Source organism: Ictalurus punctatus, chromosome 1 (assembly GCF_001660625.3).
Source record: "Ictalurus punctatus breed USDA103 chromosome 1, Coco_2.0, whole genome shotgun sequence".
In the NCBI taxonomy this organism is placed as follows: Eukaryota; Metazoa; Chordata; class Actinopteri; order Siluriformes; family Ictaluridae; genus Ictalurus; species Ictalurus punctatus.
The window spans coordinates 17,801,568-17,820,008 of record NC_030416.2 but is presented as its reverse complement, the minus strand read 5'-3'; the positions used below and the strand labels follow the sequence as shown (position 1 = coordinate 17,820,008).

Genomic DNA, 18,441 nt, shown 5'->3' with positions numbered 1-18,441 from the left:
TTAGGAGAAGACTATGTTAAATATGCAAATTATCCAAAGATTTGAAAAATGTTTGACGTGACCAAAATTGTTCTTTCCGCCTCTAATGTCTTGCCATAATTTTGGAAATTTTATTCATGTACAAAATAATTTATTCTCTAATTATAATCTAATTATTCTGTAATCTGTTGGAGGCAGATGAGAGAATATTTTCTCAGAGGCACACGCATGCATATGCAAAAATGAAATAGAATCATTTATAATCCAGTTATCCTAGCAAAAAACCTTTGATGTAGGCCAAAGTGTAGCATTCTTAATAGGTTGAAATGCAGTATCACATATATACATACTTACAGCTGGGTCCATACATATTCGGACAGTGATACAATTTTTGTAATTTCGCCTCTGTACACCACCACAATGGATTTGAAATGAAGCAATCCAGATGTGATTGAAGTGTAGACTTTCAGCTTCAATTCAAGGGGTTTAACAAAAATCCATTTTCACAGACTCAAAAGTAATTGGACAAACTAACATAATTATATATATAAAGACCATTTGTAATACATGGACCAGAGTCTAGAACCCATGGGCATCACCAAATGTTGAGTTTCTGCCCTTGAGATGCTGTACCAAGCCTTTTCTGCAGCAGCCTGTGTATTATACACACACACACACACACACACACACACACACACACACACACACACACACACACACATATACAGTATTCTCACAAAAGTTAGTACACCCCTCACATTTTTGTAAATATTTGATTATATCTTTTCATGTGACTACATTGAAGAAATGACACTTTTCTACAATGTAAAGTAGTGAGTGTACAGCTTGTGTAACAGTGTAAGTTTACTGTCCCCTCAAAATAACTGACAAAATAACTGTGGGGCATCCTCAAACGGTATGTGGAGGAGCACAAGGTCTCTAACATCCACCAGCTCCATGATGTCGTCATGGAGGAGTGGAAGAGGACTCCAGTAGCAACCTGTGAAGCTCTGGTGAACTCCATGCCCAAGAGGGTTGAGGCAGTGCTGGAAAATAATGGTGGCCACACACAATATTGACACTTTGGGCTCAATTTGGACATTTTCACAGGGTTGTACTCACTTTTGTTGCCAGAGGTTTAGACATTAATGGCTGTGTGTTGATTTATTTTGAGGGGACAGCAAATACACTGTTACACAAGCTGTACACTCACTACTTTACATTGTAGCAAAGTGTCATTTCTTCAGTGTAGTCACATGAAAAGATATATATATATATATATATATATATATATATATATACACACACACATTAGGCTCCATTTATGCTCCTACACTGCTTATGGCTTTTTATTAGTTAGTAGGATATAGCACCTACAGCTTTGATATGCAGTCTGCACTCAGTGCTGCAGTGAACCCCAGTCAGCATCCAAGTTATCAAGACTGGCCAGCTTTTTAACAGCACTGCCTACATTATAGCCAGAAAGATCAATGTGATGCTGACTACAAAGTTTTAACTTCCCAATAAAGAGTCATTGCATTTGGCAGGTTAGCAAAGATCTATTTTAATGTGGGTTTCTGCCTCACAGCTCCAGGGTACCTGGTTTGATCCTGGGCTTGGTTACTGTCTAACTTTTGCATGTTCTCGCAGTGTCCCCAAAAACAGCATTCAAATAGGTTAAATTGCCCCTAGTCGTCAGAGTGTGTGTGTGTGAATGGTGCCCTGTGATGGACTGGTGTTCCATCCAATTGAAATTCAATTCAATTTATTCACAGTTGCCATCAAAATGATTCACCCCCCCCATTGCAAATCAGGTTTATTGTCAAAATTTACAGATCTTCAGCTGTTCGCAATGAACAAATCAAACAAAAGTAATTGAAATAGTTCAACACAACGAATGCTTGAAGTGGTTTCCCCAAATTCAACTGAAAATGCAACTTATAATGACACCTCCAGTTTCAAAATTATTCAACCCCCTGAATAGAATCCCTCCCAATAGCACAAATATGCAAAACAGGTGTTGTCTCAAGCACACATGATGCAACTAATCAAGGCCTTCATTAGTTACACCAGGTGTGCTTGAACTGGAACACATGAAATACCTGAACCGGGTAGGGGCAGAAAGTGGGTTAAATAACCTGGATGGGACAGAAAAAGGAAGCTCTCAACGGCTGCAACCAGATTTCTGAGAAGGCAGGTTGTGAAAAACCCTCGAGTGACTGCAAAAGACCTGCAGCAAGACGTGGTGGTAACAGACACTGAGGTTTCAGTGAGTACAGTAAGGTGCGTACTAAACGCAGAAGGTTTCCATGCCAGAACTCCAAGACGTACACCAATACCCAGAAGTACAAGAAAATGAATCTCAAAATCATATAAATAAGCCACAGAAGTTTTGGGATTCTGTTCTGTGCAACAATGAAACAAAACTGGAACTTTTCTGCACGATGGATCAGCGGTATGTCTGGAGGAAGAAGAATGAAGAACGAACACTCTATCCACAGTCAAGCATGGTGCTGGCTCAGAGATGCTCTGGGGCTGATTTGCATCCTCTGGCACTGGAAACCTGCAATGTGTGGAAGGCAAGATGGATTCATTGAAGTATCAGGAAATCCTAGGAGAAAACGTCATGGCGTCTGTGAGGAAGCTGAAGCTTGGGCATCATCGGACCTTCCATCAGGACATATCTCAAATTCCACCAAGACTTGGTTGCAGAAGAAGTCCTGGAAGATTCTACAGGGCCATCACAGTCACCTGACTTGAACCCCATGGAAAATCTCTGATGGGATTTGAAGAAAGCGGTTGCAGCACCTAAACCGAAGAAAATTACTGAACTGGAGGCCATTGCTCATGAGGGATGGGTTAAGATTCTTCAGGAACACTGCCAGAAGCTGGTGTCTGGCTATACATCTCGTTTGCAGCAGGTCATAACAGCAAAAGAGTGCTCTACTAAGTACTAAAGATGTTTGCCATGAACGGGTTTAATATTTTTTGAAACTGGAGAAGTCATTATAATTTGCATTTTCAGTTGAATTTGGGGAAACCACTTGAGGCATTTGTTGTGTTGAACTATTTCAGTTGCTTTTGTTTGATTTGTTCATTGCAAACAGCTGAAAGTCTGTCAATTTTGACAATAAACTTGATTTGCAATGGGGGTGGAATAATTTTGATTGCAGCTATAGATAGTGCTTTGAAAAACTGACTTTGTCACAATGCAGCTTTACAGAAATCCTGATATGGATTCAGATACACTCACTTGTCACTTTAATAGGAACACCTGTGCACCTGCTCATTTATTCAATTATCCAATCAGCCAATCATGTGGTAGCAGTGGAATGCATAAAATCATGCAGATCCAGGTCAAGAGTTTCAGTAAATGTTCACATCAAAGACCAGAATGGGGGAAAGATGTGATCTCACTGACTTGGTACCAGATGGGCTGGTTTGAGTATTTCAAAAACTGCTGATTTCCTGGGATTTTCACACACAACAATCTAGAGCGTTTACACAGAATGGTGTGAAAAAACAAACAAACAAAAAACATCTTGTGTGTGGAGGGTCTGCAGGCTGATACACCTTGTTGATGAGAGAGATCAAAGGAGAATAACCAGACTGGTCTGTGCAGACATGAAGTCTATAGTGAGCAGAAGAGCATCTCAGAATGCACAACAAGGTTCAGTGTTTTGTGCCTGCTGAGATGCTTTTCTGCTCACCTCAGAGTGATTATTTTTTGAGCTATTATGTCCTTTCTGGCAGCTCGAACCAATCTGGGCATTTTGTGAGTTTCTGAGTTTTTCTATTTGGAGATAATGGCTCTCACTGTGGTTCTTTGGAGACCCAGAGCCTTTGAACTAGCTTTGTAACCCTTCCCAGACTGACGTATTTCAATCACCTTCTTCCTAATCATTTCTGGAATTTCTTTAAATTTTGGCATAGTGTGTTACTGTGTAAGATCTTTTAACCAATTTCATGTTATTGAAAAAGTTCTATTTAAGTGTTGATTTGATTGAACAGGGTTTGCAGTAATCAGGTCTGGTTGTGTCTAGTCCAGCTGAACCCCATTATGAATGCAGTTTCATAGATTTGGGGAATTAGTAACTATGGGGGCAAATACATTTTCACACAGGCCCAGTTGGAATTGGACAATCTTTTTTGCTTCAATAAATAACATGATCATTTAAAAACTTGTCTTTTGTGTTTACTTAGGTCGCCTTTGTTTTATCTTAGATTTTATTTTAATCAGTATGGGGGCAAATACCTTTTCAGAGCACTGTAAATATATCTTGGATGATTAAATACATTTTTACTACTTTTTTTTGTCAATTTTATTTTTTGATTTGTTATGCAAACCTGCCTTGGATTATTACACTAAGACCAAAAATTATTTTGTGAAAATGACTTTTGCTGTGTATTGAAACCTAAAACAGGCTTTATTAATCCTTTGGAGTAATTCCTTTCAATAGTGTGTTAATAGGGCGGTTTAATAATATCATTTAAATGCATTTTGTGCTCATGAATGGATTCTTGACTGATTCTGGTGGTTATAATAATGGCTTTGATGTAATAATGGTTGTATGATTTTTGAGTACATTAGAGGTAGAGAAATGGAAATCTGGCACCAAGTATGTGGCATTTCAGAACAGAAGAAAGAAACCTCCAGTGAGTGCAGTAAAGGCTTGACATAGTTAATGGCCTGACAGCAGAATTCTTTTCAAAATGATTTTCACATCAGAAAAAAAGCTTTCTAAGGATGCAGAGATAAAAGCTGATGACAGACAGGAAGTCTATATAGAGCCTTTGGCCAGTTATGTGCTGTTTTTTTTTTTTTTTTTACCTGCAATCGTGGTTTCCACTGGGCTCTGTAGCATGGTAGTACACTACTGTTCAAATATCGCACTTTTTATAAATGGATTTTAAAAAGGCTTTCTTATAATATCTCTGAGTATGTTTCTAGTATTCAAATGGACAGTAATGCACATATTGTGCATACCTCAATCACAAGTAACATTATAGCATATTCAAGTCCAGTTACCACCAAAAGTGAAAAGACACTAGCATGGTTAAAAACAACTGCCATGCATTGTATCTGTAATATATCATCTAAAATAGTAAATATTACCATGAAAGTTATCTTTATACCCAGCTTTATGCATAGCCTGTTTTTAGAGCTGTGTTCAATTAGGTCCTTATCTACATAATGTGATCTTTTCAGAAAGCCTTTGCACATTTACAAGGTTTCTAAAAACTTTAAATGGACAACATTGTTGTGGCAAAATATACTTAAGATTTTATACAGTTGACGTGTCAAAGTGCGTCATTGAATTTTGGTCAAAACCTGATTTTTGTTTACATTTATTTTATTTATTTTTTTATTTTGCTGTTCATCCAGAACAACATCCAATGGGTTTTCCTAGTTTTACATATATATATACAGTACATTATAATGAATATTATTTATGTTATATTATACATTCAGCAATACAACAATCCATCACATTCATTTTGTTTTCCCTGCAGGTGTATACATGTTTGGCCTCTTCACTACTGACATCTTTGTGAACGCGGGTCAGGTGGTGACGGGGAACCTGGCCCCCCACTTTCTGACTTTGTGTAAACCCAACTACACGGCACTGGGCTGCCAGCAGGCCCTACGCTACATCAGCCACCAGGAGGCTTGCACTGGCAATGTGGAGGACATCCTGCGTGCCCGCAAAACCTTTCCCTCCAAAGAGGCGGCGCTCAGCGTTTATGCCGCGCTCTATCTGGCTGTGAGTAGCTCATTAACTTCCACAAATGGTTCCTTCTCTTTCTCTTTCTCCTCCGATCTGAAAGTCAGTCGTGCATCTCAGACAAAAGAATTCGTTTTGATCATAGTGTCTTAAAACATGATGTTCTTAATAACTGCTCTTCATACTCAACACACACACAGAGGTGTGTTTATTCATGCTTCAGGCAGCACCCAGTTTGGAAGAAGGCTGCTGTATTTTAGTTGTAGCTGTTTCGCTGCTATGTGTTGTCTCAGTGTCAGTACAATCTTCATGTAGGGTTCTAATGTATCTTGAAGCAGTGGAGATGACACCACCCCGGGTTGCTTTTGAAATGCAGATGTGGAGTTGCAAGAAATGGATTTGCATTCTGTTCATCAGTGTGAGGAAATATTGAGATGGAAGGCAGTATATAATATGCCGTGATAACAGCTGTGATGTTTTTCCCTTACGTCTCACGGAAAAGTGGGAACTCTGAGTTTGCCATCTCTCCTTGTGCATTCTGTCAATTTGATGTATTGCTAATGCACAAAGAAAATGTAGGTAGATATAACTACAGAAAACATTTCCAAAGGCTATGCTTCAAGAAGAACAATGAATTAACATCTTTAGATCACATTTCAACCTAGGGATTACTGCAGACTGAAATATGGTAAATTGTTTTTCATACAAAGTTATTTTTTTAGTTGTTTTTTTTTTTTGAGTCAACTGCCTCCCATATTCAGTTCTATTGCAGGAGTTATGGCCTTATCATGCTTCATCTGTTTCCATCTCTCCCACTTTTCCTGTCTTTTAGAAATACGACCACCCTTATAGCCCCAATTCATTTCTCGATTTACACTCCAATTCTGCGTAATGAAAAGCCATGATTAGAGACACCCTGCACTCATGAATGAAAAGCGAAGGAGACAGAGGATTCAAAATTGTTAGTTAATGAGCATCTGTTTCATTTGGGTCCCATCTCATTTCGCACACAGCTCCAGGTGTGTGTTTGTGTGCGCCACGTCTTCAGCTCCACAGTGAGAGGGCTTTTCATTCTTGGCTTGTACACTAGACCAGAGCGGGGGGATGAGGGCTGATGGCTTGCCTTCAGAGAAATTCAAATAGTCTAGGAGGTTATGTGGGAGGGAAAAGAGGGAAACAAGTTTGAGTATTTAAAGGTTTAAGATGGCAAAGCTTTATTTAGCGTATTTGCATGGACCATTTCCTCTTATCATCTAAGCATATTTGGGTACATTGTAGGCCAGCTAGGGTAAAGTTTTTTATGTTGGTTTTTATGCGGGAGTTTCCTCCGGGTACTCCGGTTTCCTCCCCCAGTCCAAAGACATGCATGGTAGGTGGATTGGTATGTCCAAAGGGTCTGTAGTGTATGAATGTATGTGTGAATGTGTATGTGAGTGTGCCCTGTCCAGGGTGTACCCCGCCTTGTGCCCGATGCACCCTGGGATAGGCTCCAGGTTTCCCCATGACCCTGAAAAGGATAAGATGGATGGATGGATGGATGGACTTGTATACAAGGTTATATTTGATCAGTTTCAATCCCGTTTGTACTAAGGCAAAATAACAACAGAATTGGACTGTGGACAGTGTGGACTGTGAGGTCAGAACTTTAGGATGTTGAAAAAAATGTTTTCGAGCAATGACAAATGTCCAAAAGTGTCCAGAAAAAAAAATCATATAAAATCCGAATCCATTAAACTGCCGAATAAGTGAGAGAGTAAGCATGTTTGCCTTGCACTTCCAGGGTTGGGGGTTCGAATCCCGCTTCTGTCCTGTTTGGATGTTCTCCCTCCAGGTACTCGGCTTCTTCCCTATTTCAAAATAAAAAATATGGGTGTATGTGCGATTGTGTCCTGTGCTGTTAGTCCCTTTGGAGAGCTCCAGACTCCCCATGACCTGATTGATGAATGTTATGTAATGCTGACCCTTGGCAGGGTAACTCAATAGTGGGGGAGGTTATATATGGAGGAGGGAAAGCTGGCGTGACGTAACTTGACAGCTTAAATATTCAAGCCTCCCGTTTGACCATAATTGATATCTATCCAGAGGAAAACTATGTACATTTAATGTGTTGGATCTTTGTGTACCCAGGCAGTAGGATGTTTGAGGGTTAAAATTTGAAGTGCAATAAAAGATGTTTACAACAGAAAAAAAAATTGCGTATATACCCCTCTGTAAGAGCAACCTGTACAAAGGTTATACCTAATTTTGTGATTCAAAATTAGATACAACCTTTGTGTAAGCAAGTTCTTTTAGACCTTTAAGTCATTTTTGTAGGTCACAATAATTTCTTATTTATTTGGGAATAGAGGCACAAAACACAAACCCATCCAGACTCTCTTCTAAAACCACACACATATGCACACAAACACACACACACAGACAAAGAGATTTCCACATATACAGTCCCTCCTTTGTTACCCTTTATTAAAATGAACAAAAACAGTTGGATAATAACAATTACAAACAATCATTTCATTGATCCAGGAGACACTATCACCTTTTCTCTAACCAAAAATAATTCTCCTAACTAGTACTTTTTTCAATAATTGTATTTGCTGTTAAAACATATGTGCAAAAATGGTTGGCACCGTAAAGAATATTTTGGAGAATTTATTGTGCTTTGTCCCCAGGACCTATTACGGTACAGTGTCTAGGTGCTTCTACAAAAATCCTGAATAAAGGGTCTGAATAGTTACCTTAATGAGAGATTGAACTTTTTGATTTTACATCATATTTTTGCAATAAAACATCCATTGTGGTTGAATGACCTGTGCAAGGCAGGTAATGTATATAGTAATAATAATAATAATAATAATAATAATAATAATAATAATAATAATAAAATTACCAGCAAGCAGCAATGGTGGATTCCTCCTCAAGACAATGTATCCCACAGATACAACATTTCAAAGCATTTGGATCACTGGCAGGTTTTAAGTTCATTTTTGTAGTTTTTCACAAATGATCATTGTAGAAAAAAATCCATAATGTGAACATTAGGGGTTCTTGAGACCTTTTCGTTCCCCATGAGCAACAAGGCACGCATACGAACTTTCAGACATTTTGGCTGATGGACTAGAAATGCCATCATTTTGAATGTGTGAACTTTGAGGTGTAGCCTGTACCGCCACCTATACTCTGTTTATGCTCATGCTTTCTGAGAAGTGTAAGTCCAGTCTCTCGTTTCCATGTGCCACAATTGAACAAAATTGATGATGCTTCATGGTTCCGGAGGAGAAGACTTACTGTTTCTGTTAGCATTAATGTCTGCCTAATAGACAGTCAGCCCACCCTTGCCAGAAAGCCATGGATGCATGTGCGTGACCCCAAGCCAGGAGGAAGGAAAACATCCAACTGGCAGAGTGCGCTAGCATTTAGCCGTGCATGCATATTCCAGATATTCACAATAACACTATTTTTCATCTTACATTCACCCATTTCTCAGATTTGTTACTCAACATTGTCAAGAGTTTTCATATGAACTGATGATTAAATCGGAGTGTCTGTTTTATGACTTATTATTCCTTTTAGAGCGGCTGTGGTTCAGGTGGTAGAGCGGGTTGTCCACTAATTGTAGGGTTGACGGTTCGATTCCCGGTGCACGTGACTCCACATACTGAAGTGTCCTTGGGCAAGACACTGAACCCCAAGTTGCTCCCGATGGCAAGTTAGCACCCTGCATAGCAGCTCTGCTACCATTGGTGTGTGTGTGAATGGGTGAATGAGACACACTGTAAAGCGCTTTGGATAAAAGCGCTATATAAGCGTGCCATTTACCATTTTTATGTCATTGTTTTTGGAGATATGAGGTTGCTATCACACATGGTAACATACCGTAGTGTCCTCTTGGTGTGTGGCACAGATCAAGTCCATCGGTTAATGTTCCATTGAGTTATGGACACAAGAAATATGTGCAACAGTTGTCAATTGACCACCCATGTGCTTATGTGGACCATTTGTGGTGTGGGACTTACTCGTGGCCTGTAGAATCAATGTGCCAAATTTCAAAACTTTTTACCATTCAGATCTTGAGTTATTGGGCACTTTAGGGAGATAAGGAGAATAATAAGAAGAAGAAAATACTAACAATAACAATTGTCAACATATTAAGAAGTTTCACATGCCTGGAACAGTAGAAAATATGACAGGAATTGGACATATGAGCCTATAAAGATCACATATTTGGAAGAGTACAGAAAGAGAATTTTTTTTTTTTTTAAGTTTAAAAATCAACTGTTAAAACACCACCCCCATAACAACAAGCTGTGTGAAAGCATTCCAAGGAACAAGCTCTTTCTGAGAGAGATCAATCACGTGTAGCACTTTACCAACTGTCATTGGGACTACAACTGGCACTGTGTGCTGTGGTCAAATGAGACCAAAATCAAACTTTTTGCATACTTTTTTGCAAAAATTCATGCCATGGTTATTGGTGCAAGATGTGCTGGTATGAGTATTTTAGAAACCCATAACAGTGTGAAAAACAAAAAACATCCAGTGAGTGACAGTTCTGTGTGTGGAGACGCCTTGTTGATGAGAGAGGTCAGAGGCAAGATTGGTTGAAGCTGACAGGAAGGCTACGGTAAGTCAAATAAGCACTATTTATGAGCAGAAAAGCATCTCAGAAACCACAACACAGCAAAACTTGAGGCGGATGGGCTACAACAGCAGAAGACCACATCGGGTTCCACCCGGAATCTGAGGCTACAATAAGTTGAAGTTAAGAAAAAGATAAGAAAAAGACCAGGTGATGTTTTTCCGATTTTCAAATGTCAAGGTCTACGTCACTGAGATCACATTTTTCGCCATCCTGATGTGTGATGTGAACATGACCTGAAGCTCTTGACTTGTAGCTGCATAATTCTATGCATTGCACTGCTGATTGGATAATTACATGAATGTGCTGGGGTATGGATGTTTCTGTTAAAGTGAGTGTATAAATGATATTTATGTGTTTGAAAATTATGTGTTTAAATAGAACTGTATAGTGTCTTTGTTTGAGATGAAAATATCACTTATTGCATGTTATTCTTTTTATGTTTATTTTCTGAGATATAGGATGTTCACAAGTCCTTAAAAAGTCTTAAAATGTCTTAAATTCCTCAATGTAAAAATAAGGCCTTAATTAGCATTAAAATGTCTCAAATCGACGTTTGAAAGGTCTTAAAAGTGCAACCGGACCGACACCTTAAAGCAGATTTAGATGTTATTTTGGCTTGCTGCTGTTTGAGATAGTAAACCCATGTGACTGGGTTGCACTCGGAGTGTGTGCGGCTCGGTTCACAGGAAATGCCGCTCCACACCGTCTTCATCTCTGTCTGTGCTGTGAGTTTGAGTCTCTTTTAACGTGCATTTAGACACAACACACGCCAGATTCACTTTGGTTTTATTTTAATGCAATCTCAAACATTTCTGTGGGCAGAGGTTTACAGCATTTCACCTGATTGCTAATGTGAAGTGAATTTTAAAAAACTGTTGCCAACTAAATGGAGGTCTTCCTTCCCACCAAAATAAAAGCCACAAGGTCTAACGCATAAAAGTGAATTAAGTCAGAAATATATAATATTGTTATATTATTTTTTTGTACCCCAAATAAAATTTTATTATTATTATTATTAAGTATGGGCGCACGGTGGCTTAGTGGTTAGCATGTTCACCTCACACCTCCAGGGTCGGGGGTTTGATTCCCACCGTGGCCCTGTGTGTGCAGAGTTTGCATGTTCTCCCCGTGCTGCAGGGGTTTCCTCCAGCTACTCCAGTTTCCTCCCCCAGTCCAAAAACATGCATGGTAGGCGGATTGGTATGTCCAAAGTGTCTGTAGTGTATGAATGGATGTGTGAATGTGTATGTGAGTATGCCCTGCGATGGATTGGCACCCTGTCCAGGGTGTACCTCTCCTTGTGCCCGATGCTCCCTGGGATAGGCTCCAGGTTCCCCTGCAACCCTGAAAAGGATAAGTGGTATAGAGAATGGATGTATTATTCAGTGCAGTAATATAGCAAAGGTTTTTATTTTTTATTTTCTTCTTTACAAAAACTTATGTATATTTATAGCACTACTTGTTACATTACCCTGGCATTCAATTATAACAAAACTAGTAAACACTGCTGCGAGGGGGTTTCTAATACAGCTGCTGAGGGCGTGATAGTAAATTTGACATCTTTTTCTCTTCTGACTGCCATAATCCATCTCTCTATATTTTTCCTCTATTGGAAAGTCATGGGAAGGAAATAATGGATTTTTTTTCTTTTATTGTTGGAGCAAATGATAATACAAAAAGGATATTTGCTGTGGTCTCCCATATCCGTCTATAGAAGTTTACCCTGCTATAGTTTACTTAAACCCAGAAATGGATGTATATGCATGAACACAATACATTATAGCTGATGTATCGTGTAGCATAATTGAAGTGACCTGTAGGTCTTAAATTTTTTCTGCAAATGTCTTGAATAGGGTATTAAAACATATTAAATTTGAAGTGCAGATACCTGCAGATACCCTGGAGTTAGGTGCCAATAATTTTGGAGGACACTATTTGGAAAAGCACACAATAAAACCAGTGTCCTCTCTTGGTGGTGGGCTGAAACTCTGTCATAGCAACATGACATTTGTGTTACAAACAGTAAAACAAGGGACATGGTGCTGCATTATAACTGAGTCTAGAGACTGTTTACAGTATAAACTGAGGCAGGTAGATTAGCATACATGCAGTACACAATCCAAGCCATGCATGTGTAAATATTTGGCAGTGCCAGTTAAACAAATTTCCACGTTCATTTGTTTATTGTCAGTTTTCACAGTGTGGTATTTTATACTTGTTATGAACCAAACTGTATTATCATAATGCTTTATAGTTTCTCGGGTCTGTTTCATTTGAAAGAAGTAATAAAAGAGCACAATTTTTGCAGTGGTACCAAAAAGGAAATCTAGTCCTTTAGGGTTTTCATTTTCACCCCTAATGTGCCATAAATGTATAATTTTGGTCATTTTCATTTCAGTGCATCATTAGCTAAGACATATAAGGGGTTACACTTCCTCATGAATGAGTGAAGTATGTACAAAGCTTCAGTACAGTGATTTGTTTAGAATGGGAGAATGTACAGTATAGAGATCATTTTTACTGAAGTGCCATCTTTGTGCTGTGCATCAGCTGGCGGGCAGACAGTCCTGCCTCAGGCGCTGTGTCTGGCTCGCCTCTCTCACTCAGTCAGCCCGATTTAGCTCAGACAGTTAGGCAGCTGCACACTGCTCACACTTAATTCAGGTCATATATGTACATTCACATGCACAGTCCTGAATCTTGCTCTTTTTCATGCGCACTCTTATTGTGTATTGATGTACCGACATGCACAGCCACTACATTTTCATGATATTTCAAATAGACAGTCTGGCATTTACAGGCCTATTTGGATTACAGATTTTCTAATGTATGTTATCAGCAGTGAGAGGAAAACTGCTTGTAGGCTCGTAACTCCCAGTTGTGGTATTATTCCTCTTACTGATACAACACAGTGTTTCTTCTCTGAGGGGCACTAAAGCTGAACTAATCCAGGTTAATGCTGTACAAGGTAATTGATTATCCACTTGAGATGAAGATTTGAGCTGATGTGAACTTCCTTTCCTTCCTCCTTTCTTCTCATTTCAGATGTACATCACTTGCTCTGTGAAAGCCAAAGGGACCAGGTTGGCCAAGCCAGTCATGTCTCTGGGGCTGATGTGCCTGGCCTTCCTGACCGGTATTAACAGGGTGGCAGAGTACCGTAACCACTGGTCTGACGTAATCGCTGGCTTTATCATCGGGGTGGCCATTGCCACCTTTCTGGTAAGGAGCTGTGCTTCATTTGTCTCATGATTTTTCTGCAATGAAGCTTGATGTTAAGTAGAAAATCATTATAAAAATATCAGGCACCAGACTGACTGTCATGAAATTACAAATAACAGTGTTATGACATAAATAATCATCATAAATGCTAATAAATATATGGACAAGGAAATTGTCCTTCATTCAACGTATTATCCTCTCACGTTCAACTGCTTTTATTTGCAGAAGATTTAACATGTGTAAATATTCGTATTCACATAAAAGATTCAACAACTGAGACATAAACTGTACAAGTTTCACAGACATTTGAGGAACAGAAATGGAATAATTAGTTCCTGAACAAAGGGGGCATCAATATCTAAAGTAACAGTCAGTATGTTGTGGCCTCCAGCTGATTTAATACTACAGTGCATCTCATCCTCTTGGACTGCACCAGATTGGTCATTTCTTGCTGTGAGATATTATTCCACTCTTCCACCAAGGCACGTTCCCGATCACGTCTCGGGGGACACATAGTTACACGTAATTTTCCACTGCAAGGACGGTCAGCTGTCCTTCCTGTCTCCCTGTAGCACTGTCTTAGACGTCTTACATTACAGACATTGCCGTTTTTGCTCTGGCCACATCTGCAGTCCTCACGCCTCCCTGCAGCAGGTCTATGACATGTTCATGCAGGTGAGCAGGAACCCTAGACATATTTCTTCTGGTGTTTTTCAGAGTCAGTAGAAAGGGCTCTTTAGTGTCCTATGTTATTGTAACTGACAGGAATTGCCTACCGCCTATAAACTGTTAGTCTTAAGGACTGTTCCACAGGTGCATGTGCAATAATTGTTTGTTTATTTGGATTTTGCAAAATGATCTTTAAAGTACAGTCTCTCAAAAAAAGGTATTGTGGTTATATTATTGTGGTGCATTTATATTTTGGATTTGTTTCAAAATGGCCTATTTAAAAATTTTTACCACTTTTATTTCTTAATGTCACTTTACAAATCAGTGTGTCAGTCAGTAGTGGTGGATTGGACCCGTTCACTGATTAGCTAATTCTGTGCATGAAGAGAAACGATATGCCACCTGTTTTAAAAATGAATCTGCCAAATGGCTCAAAATAGAATCTGCTTAGGTTAAGTCATCTCTGTCTCTTTGTTCTGCTAAACATTACACCTTGAAATTTATTCAAGTTCAACAGGAAGTATGTGTTAGAAAACCCATCAATGAACAGGTCCAACCCGTTAATGGTGATTGACCGCCAAGGACATTATTAAAAAAATCTGAACCGAAATAATCTATAAAGGATCACATTAGTATTTCAAAGGTACAGCTGGTAGCGTTGCCCTGTCACAGCTCCAGGTCCTGAGCTTGGGTTGGAGTGGAGTTCTGCACTGGAGTTCTCCCTGTTTGCATGAGTTTCCTCAGGGTTGTCCAGTTTTATCCCAGTGTCCAAAAACATGCATGTAGGTGGATTTCTCCACTAAATTGGCAACAAACTGTTGAATTTCTTTGGACTGTCGTGTGTGTAGTGGCCTTTAACTACTGTAGATATAGTTAGCAAAATTCTCATTGCCATTTTTCTCCATTTTCATTCATTTTCATTCAATAATATGAGCTCAGAGTGTCAGCTGATGTCCAGTACTGACCTGATACTAGCCTTTTAATGTTATGCAGTATCTCATGTGTATGAACATTCGTACACAGTTTAAAGTGCAGCACACACAGTAATCACACCTGGTGAAGGTGTCAGTCTGTTTCATCCATTGTTCCTGTATCCAAGCATTGCTCTCTCTCTCTCTCTCTCTCTCTCGCTCTCTCTCTCTCTCTCTCTCTCTCGTCAAACATGCCACAAATCAAGTTCTATATTTTGGATGTAGCATGCACAGGGAGGTGGATTTTGTTCTCCACTTCCAGCATCAGTTTGTAGATGTGTTATTCTACAGGAGAAATCTGTCTTGTTAGAGCTCTATCAGCGCTCTCAGAGCTTAGTGAAAATGGTGTTATTGTGGGAGATGAATGCATGAGCAGCCTCGACTGTGTTCTCTGCGTGTGTCACTTGTGCTCTGAGCAGCAGGGAACTAAGTTGACCCTCGCTGTGAACATTGTATCCTCTAGTTACTATTTATGACCTTATTTATGACTAAGAACTGGTGACTTTTTTTTTTTTTTGAGCTGGCACCTGGCCTGTACCAGCTTATAGCATGTATTCTGGTTAAACCTTTGGGTTGTTTAGATCTGTATATAGATATTTCATTATAACCCCAAATAGATGTTGCTTATGTAGCTCGCATAGTTAAGGTTTTGTGCAGCCTAGCTTTGCCTGAATGTTGCATTTAAACGTCACTATAGGTCCAGTCAGTGAATGATGACTTTGCATCAAAGACGGAAAAGAGCTCATGGCCAATCCACATTGAGCTTACTAGTGCTTAAATTTTTTCATAATTTCATTACAACCTTTCCGGTCCCCAACATGTCTCATATGCCACTGTGTGTGATATATATGGACTCCGTCAATCAGGCTGTTGCTGTTGGTCAGGGGTGTCCAATATGCAAAGGGCTGGGAGAAGGGCCAATGTGGGTGCAGGTTTTCATTCCAATAAAGCAGGAGCCGCATCTCATTGGAATAAAAACCTGCACCCACATCGGCCCTTTCCAGATCAGAATGGATGCCCTGGGTGTAGGTTCCACATGTGTTAGGGAACAGGTTGATTTATATAAGATTGCGATTTGGTTAGATTAATACTGGTTCTGCAAGCATTTCAGTTTTGTGCTGTAGCACCTTTCAAATTTGGCCATTTTCAGGATTCATAATATATTCACACCTAATTCTTTGGCCACAAGTTACTTAAGACATGCAGGCTTGTGCATACATTTTCTACAAAACTGCATGTTTTTCTTTTCTTTATGTGTGAAGGCACTAATGCAAGCTACATATGTCATGTTGGGCTAGGCAATCTCACAATATAATATCGATATCGTGATGAATTATGTTTATCAATCACAATTAATCACATTTTATTTATATAGCATTTAATACATACAGAATATCACTTGAATAATTACAACAAATTTAAGGAAAGTTAGACACAGAAGGATAATCGGTACACTGAAAGCAGCTGATTTAATATTAAAGGGGTCATGACATTGCTGTTTCCTGTACCGATTATCCTACACAGGGTCGCGGGGAGCCTGGGGCCTTTCCCAAGGGACTCGGGGCACAAGGCAGGGGACACCCTGCCAATCCACCGCAGGGCACAATTGCACACCCACTCACTACAGACAATTTAGAGATGCCTATCAGCCTACAATGCATGGCTTTGGACTGGGGGAGGAAACCCCTGAAGCATGGGGAGAACATATACCATAATAACATAACTCTGCACACACAGGGCGGTGGAATCGAACCCCCGACCATGGAGGTGTGAAGCAAACGTGCTAACCACTAAGCCACCATGCCCCCAGGTCACGACATGATAATTCGATGATTCGAATTTGATGATTTGATGATTCGACATATAAGAGGTCATTAACATACCATTAAAATGTCCTGCAAGCTTCATAGCTTAATACGTCCTCCTCAGTACAAAAAGAGCATTTATTTAACCAAGCTCCAAAAACAGCTCGTTTGGATGTGGCGGGATTTGTGACGTTACACAGGCAAATACTTTGCATATGACACCGATGACTACTTTTACATTATCACACTGTTGACCCCGCCCACTGGCGCTCTGTAAACAGTTCCACATGTGCTATGGCAGGGGGCGTTCATAATCAATTCATAGGTAAAAATGTTAGCTAATCATAGCAGTGGGTGGTTACATTGAAGTCTTAAAGGTAAAGGACACACAAACTGATCGGGTCAGAGACAGTTTTTTTTTTTTGTGTGTGTGCAAAAAACTTTACTAACATAATAATTACACCTCAGGGAAGATAATAAAATAAAATAAAAACATGTAATGACCCCTTTAAAGATTTGGAAAGTGCATATATCCATTTTTTAGACCTTAAATAAAAGCTGAATGTTGATCGTTGAACATGTGTTTTTTTTTTAAACAGTGCTAATGTTTTGCTGCCAATTTGTTAGTTATTCTATATATTGTGATGTATGTGTTGTAGAATGTCTTCAGGTGTCTTGATACTTTGTTTTTGTCTTATCACCCTCTCCTAATGTCATGTTTTGCTTCATCAGTGGTGCACAGCGGTGTATTAGTACGGAAGCACTAAGTGTTTTCTTGTGATCTTGACTTAATTTTTCTGTGTACTTGACATCCACCATCCCGAAGTCAAATGAGTTTTTTGAATGGGTTTTTGGTTAAATACCTGAAATAAGGTCCGTGTTTAACACGATTTCAAGATATTTTCACGTTTCATTCTACGACATAAAATACATCAGCAATACCCCACTCGTGATTTTGTTAAACTTTTACCTGTATTGAAAAAGACGGTTGCTATCAAGTGGTTAAATGGGATTACAGAGGTTGTTGGGGACATTAAACATCGTCAAGCCAAACAGGAAAACTCATCTACTACAGCCTCGTTGTGTTTATATTCACGCTCTTGCAAACTATTCCAACACCATGTTTACAATTAGTAGATTTATCAGTATATACTATTTCCAATTGTAGTGTTTTTTAAATAAACATTATCTTTTTATTTCTGGTGATTGTATTTTGGCTTCAAAATTCATAAAAGTTGTGTTCATATGTGAAGATTAGCTTCATGAAAAAAAAACATGTAAGAATCATAAACTTTTGTTGGTCAGAGTTTATTTTCTGCGATAATCCAAAAATCTATTGGATTTTTGTTGAGGGAACCAGGGTGATGGTAACTTCCAGGTTGGCCTACAAAAATACGTCATCCCTGTAAGATTGATGACTTCCACATTAG

General features: G+C 39.2%; 1 protein-coding gene across 3 annotated transcripts in view; it reads left to right on the top strand.

The window, feature by feature from the left end:
- plppr5b (phospholipid phosphatase related 5b) overlaps positions 1-18,441 on the top strand; it is a 73,907-nt gene that overhangs the window by 39,444 nt on the left and 16,022 nt on the right. For all 3 annotated transcript variants that reach the window (XM_047156714.2, XM_017473751.3, XM_047156719.2), the window contains exons 5-6: positions 5,494-5,744; positions 13,390-13,566. In XM_047156714.2, coding sequence (XP_047012670.1) covers positions 5,494-5,744; positions 13,390-13,566 — 428 coding nt within the window. The remainder of the gene's footprint in view (positions 1-5,493; positions 5,745-13,389; positions 13,567-18,441) is intronic.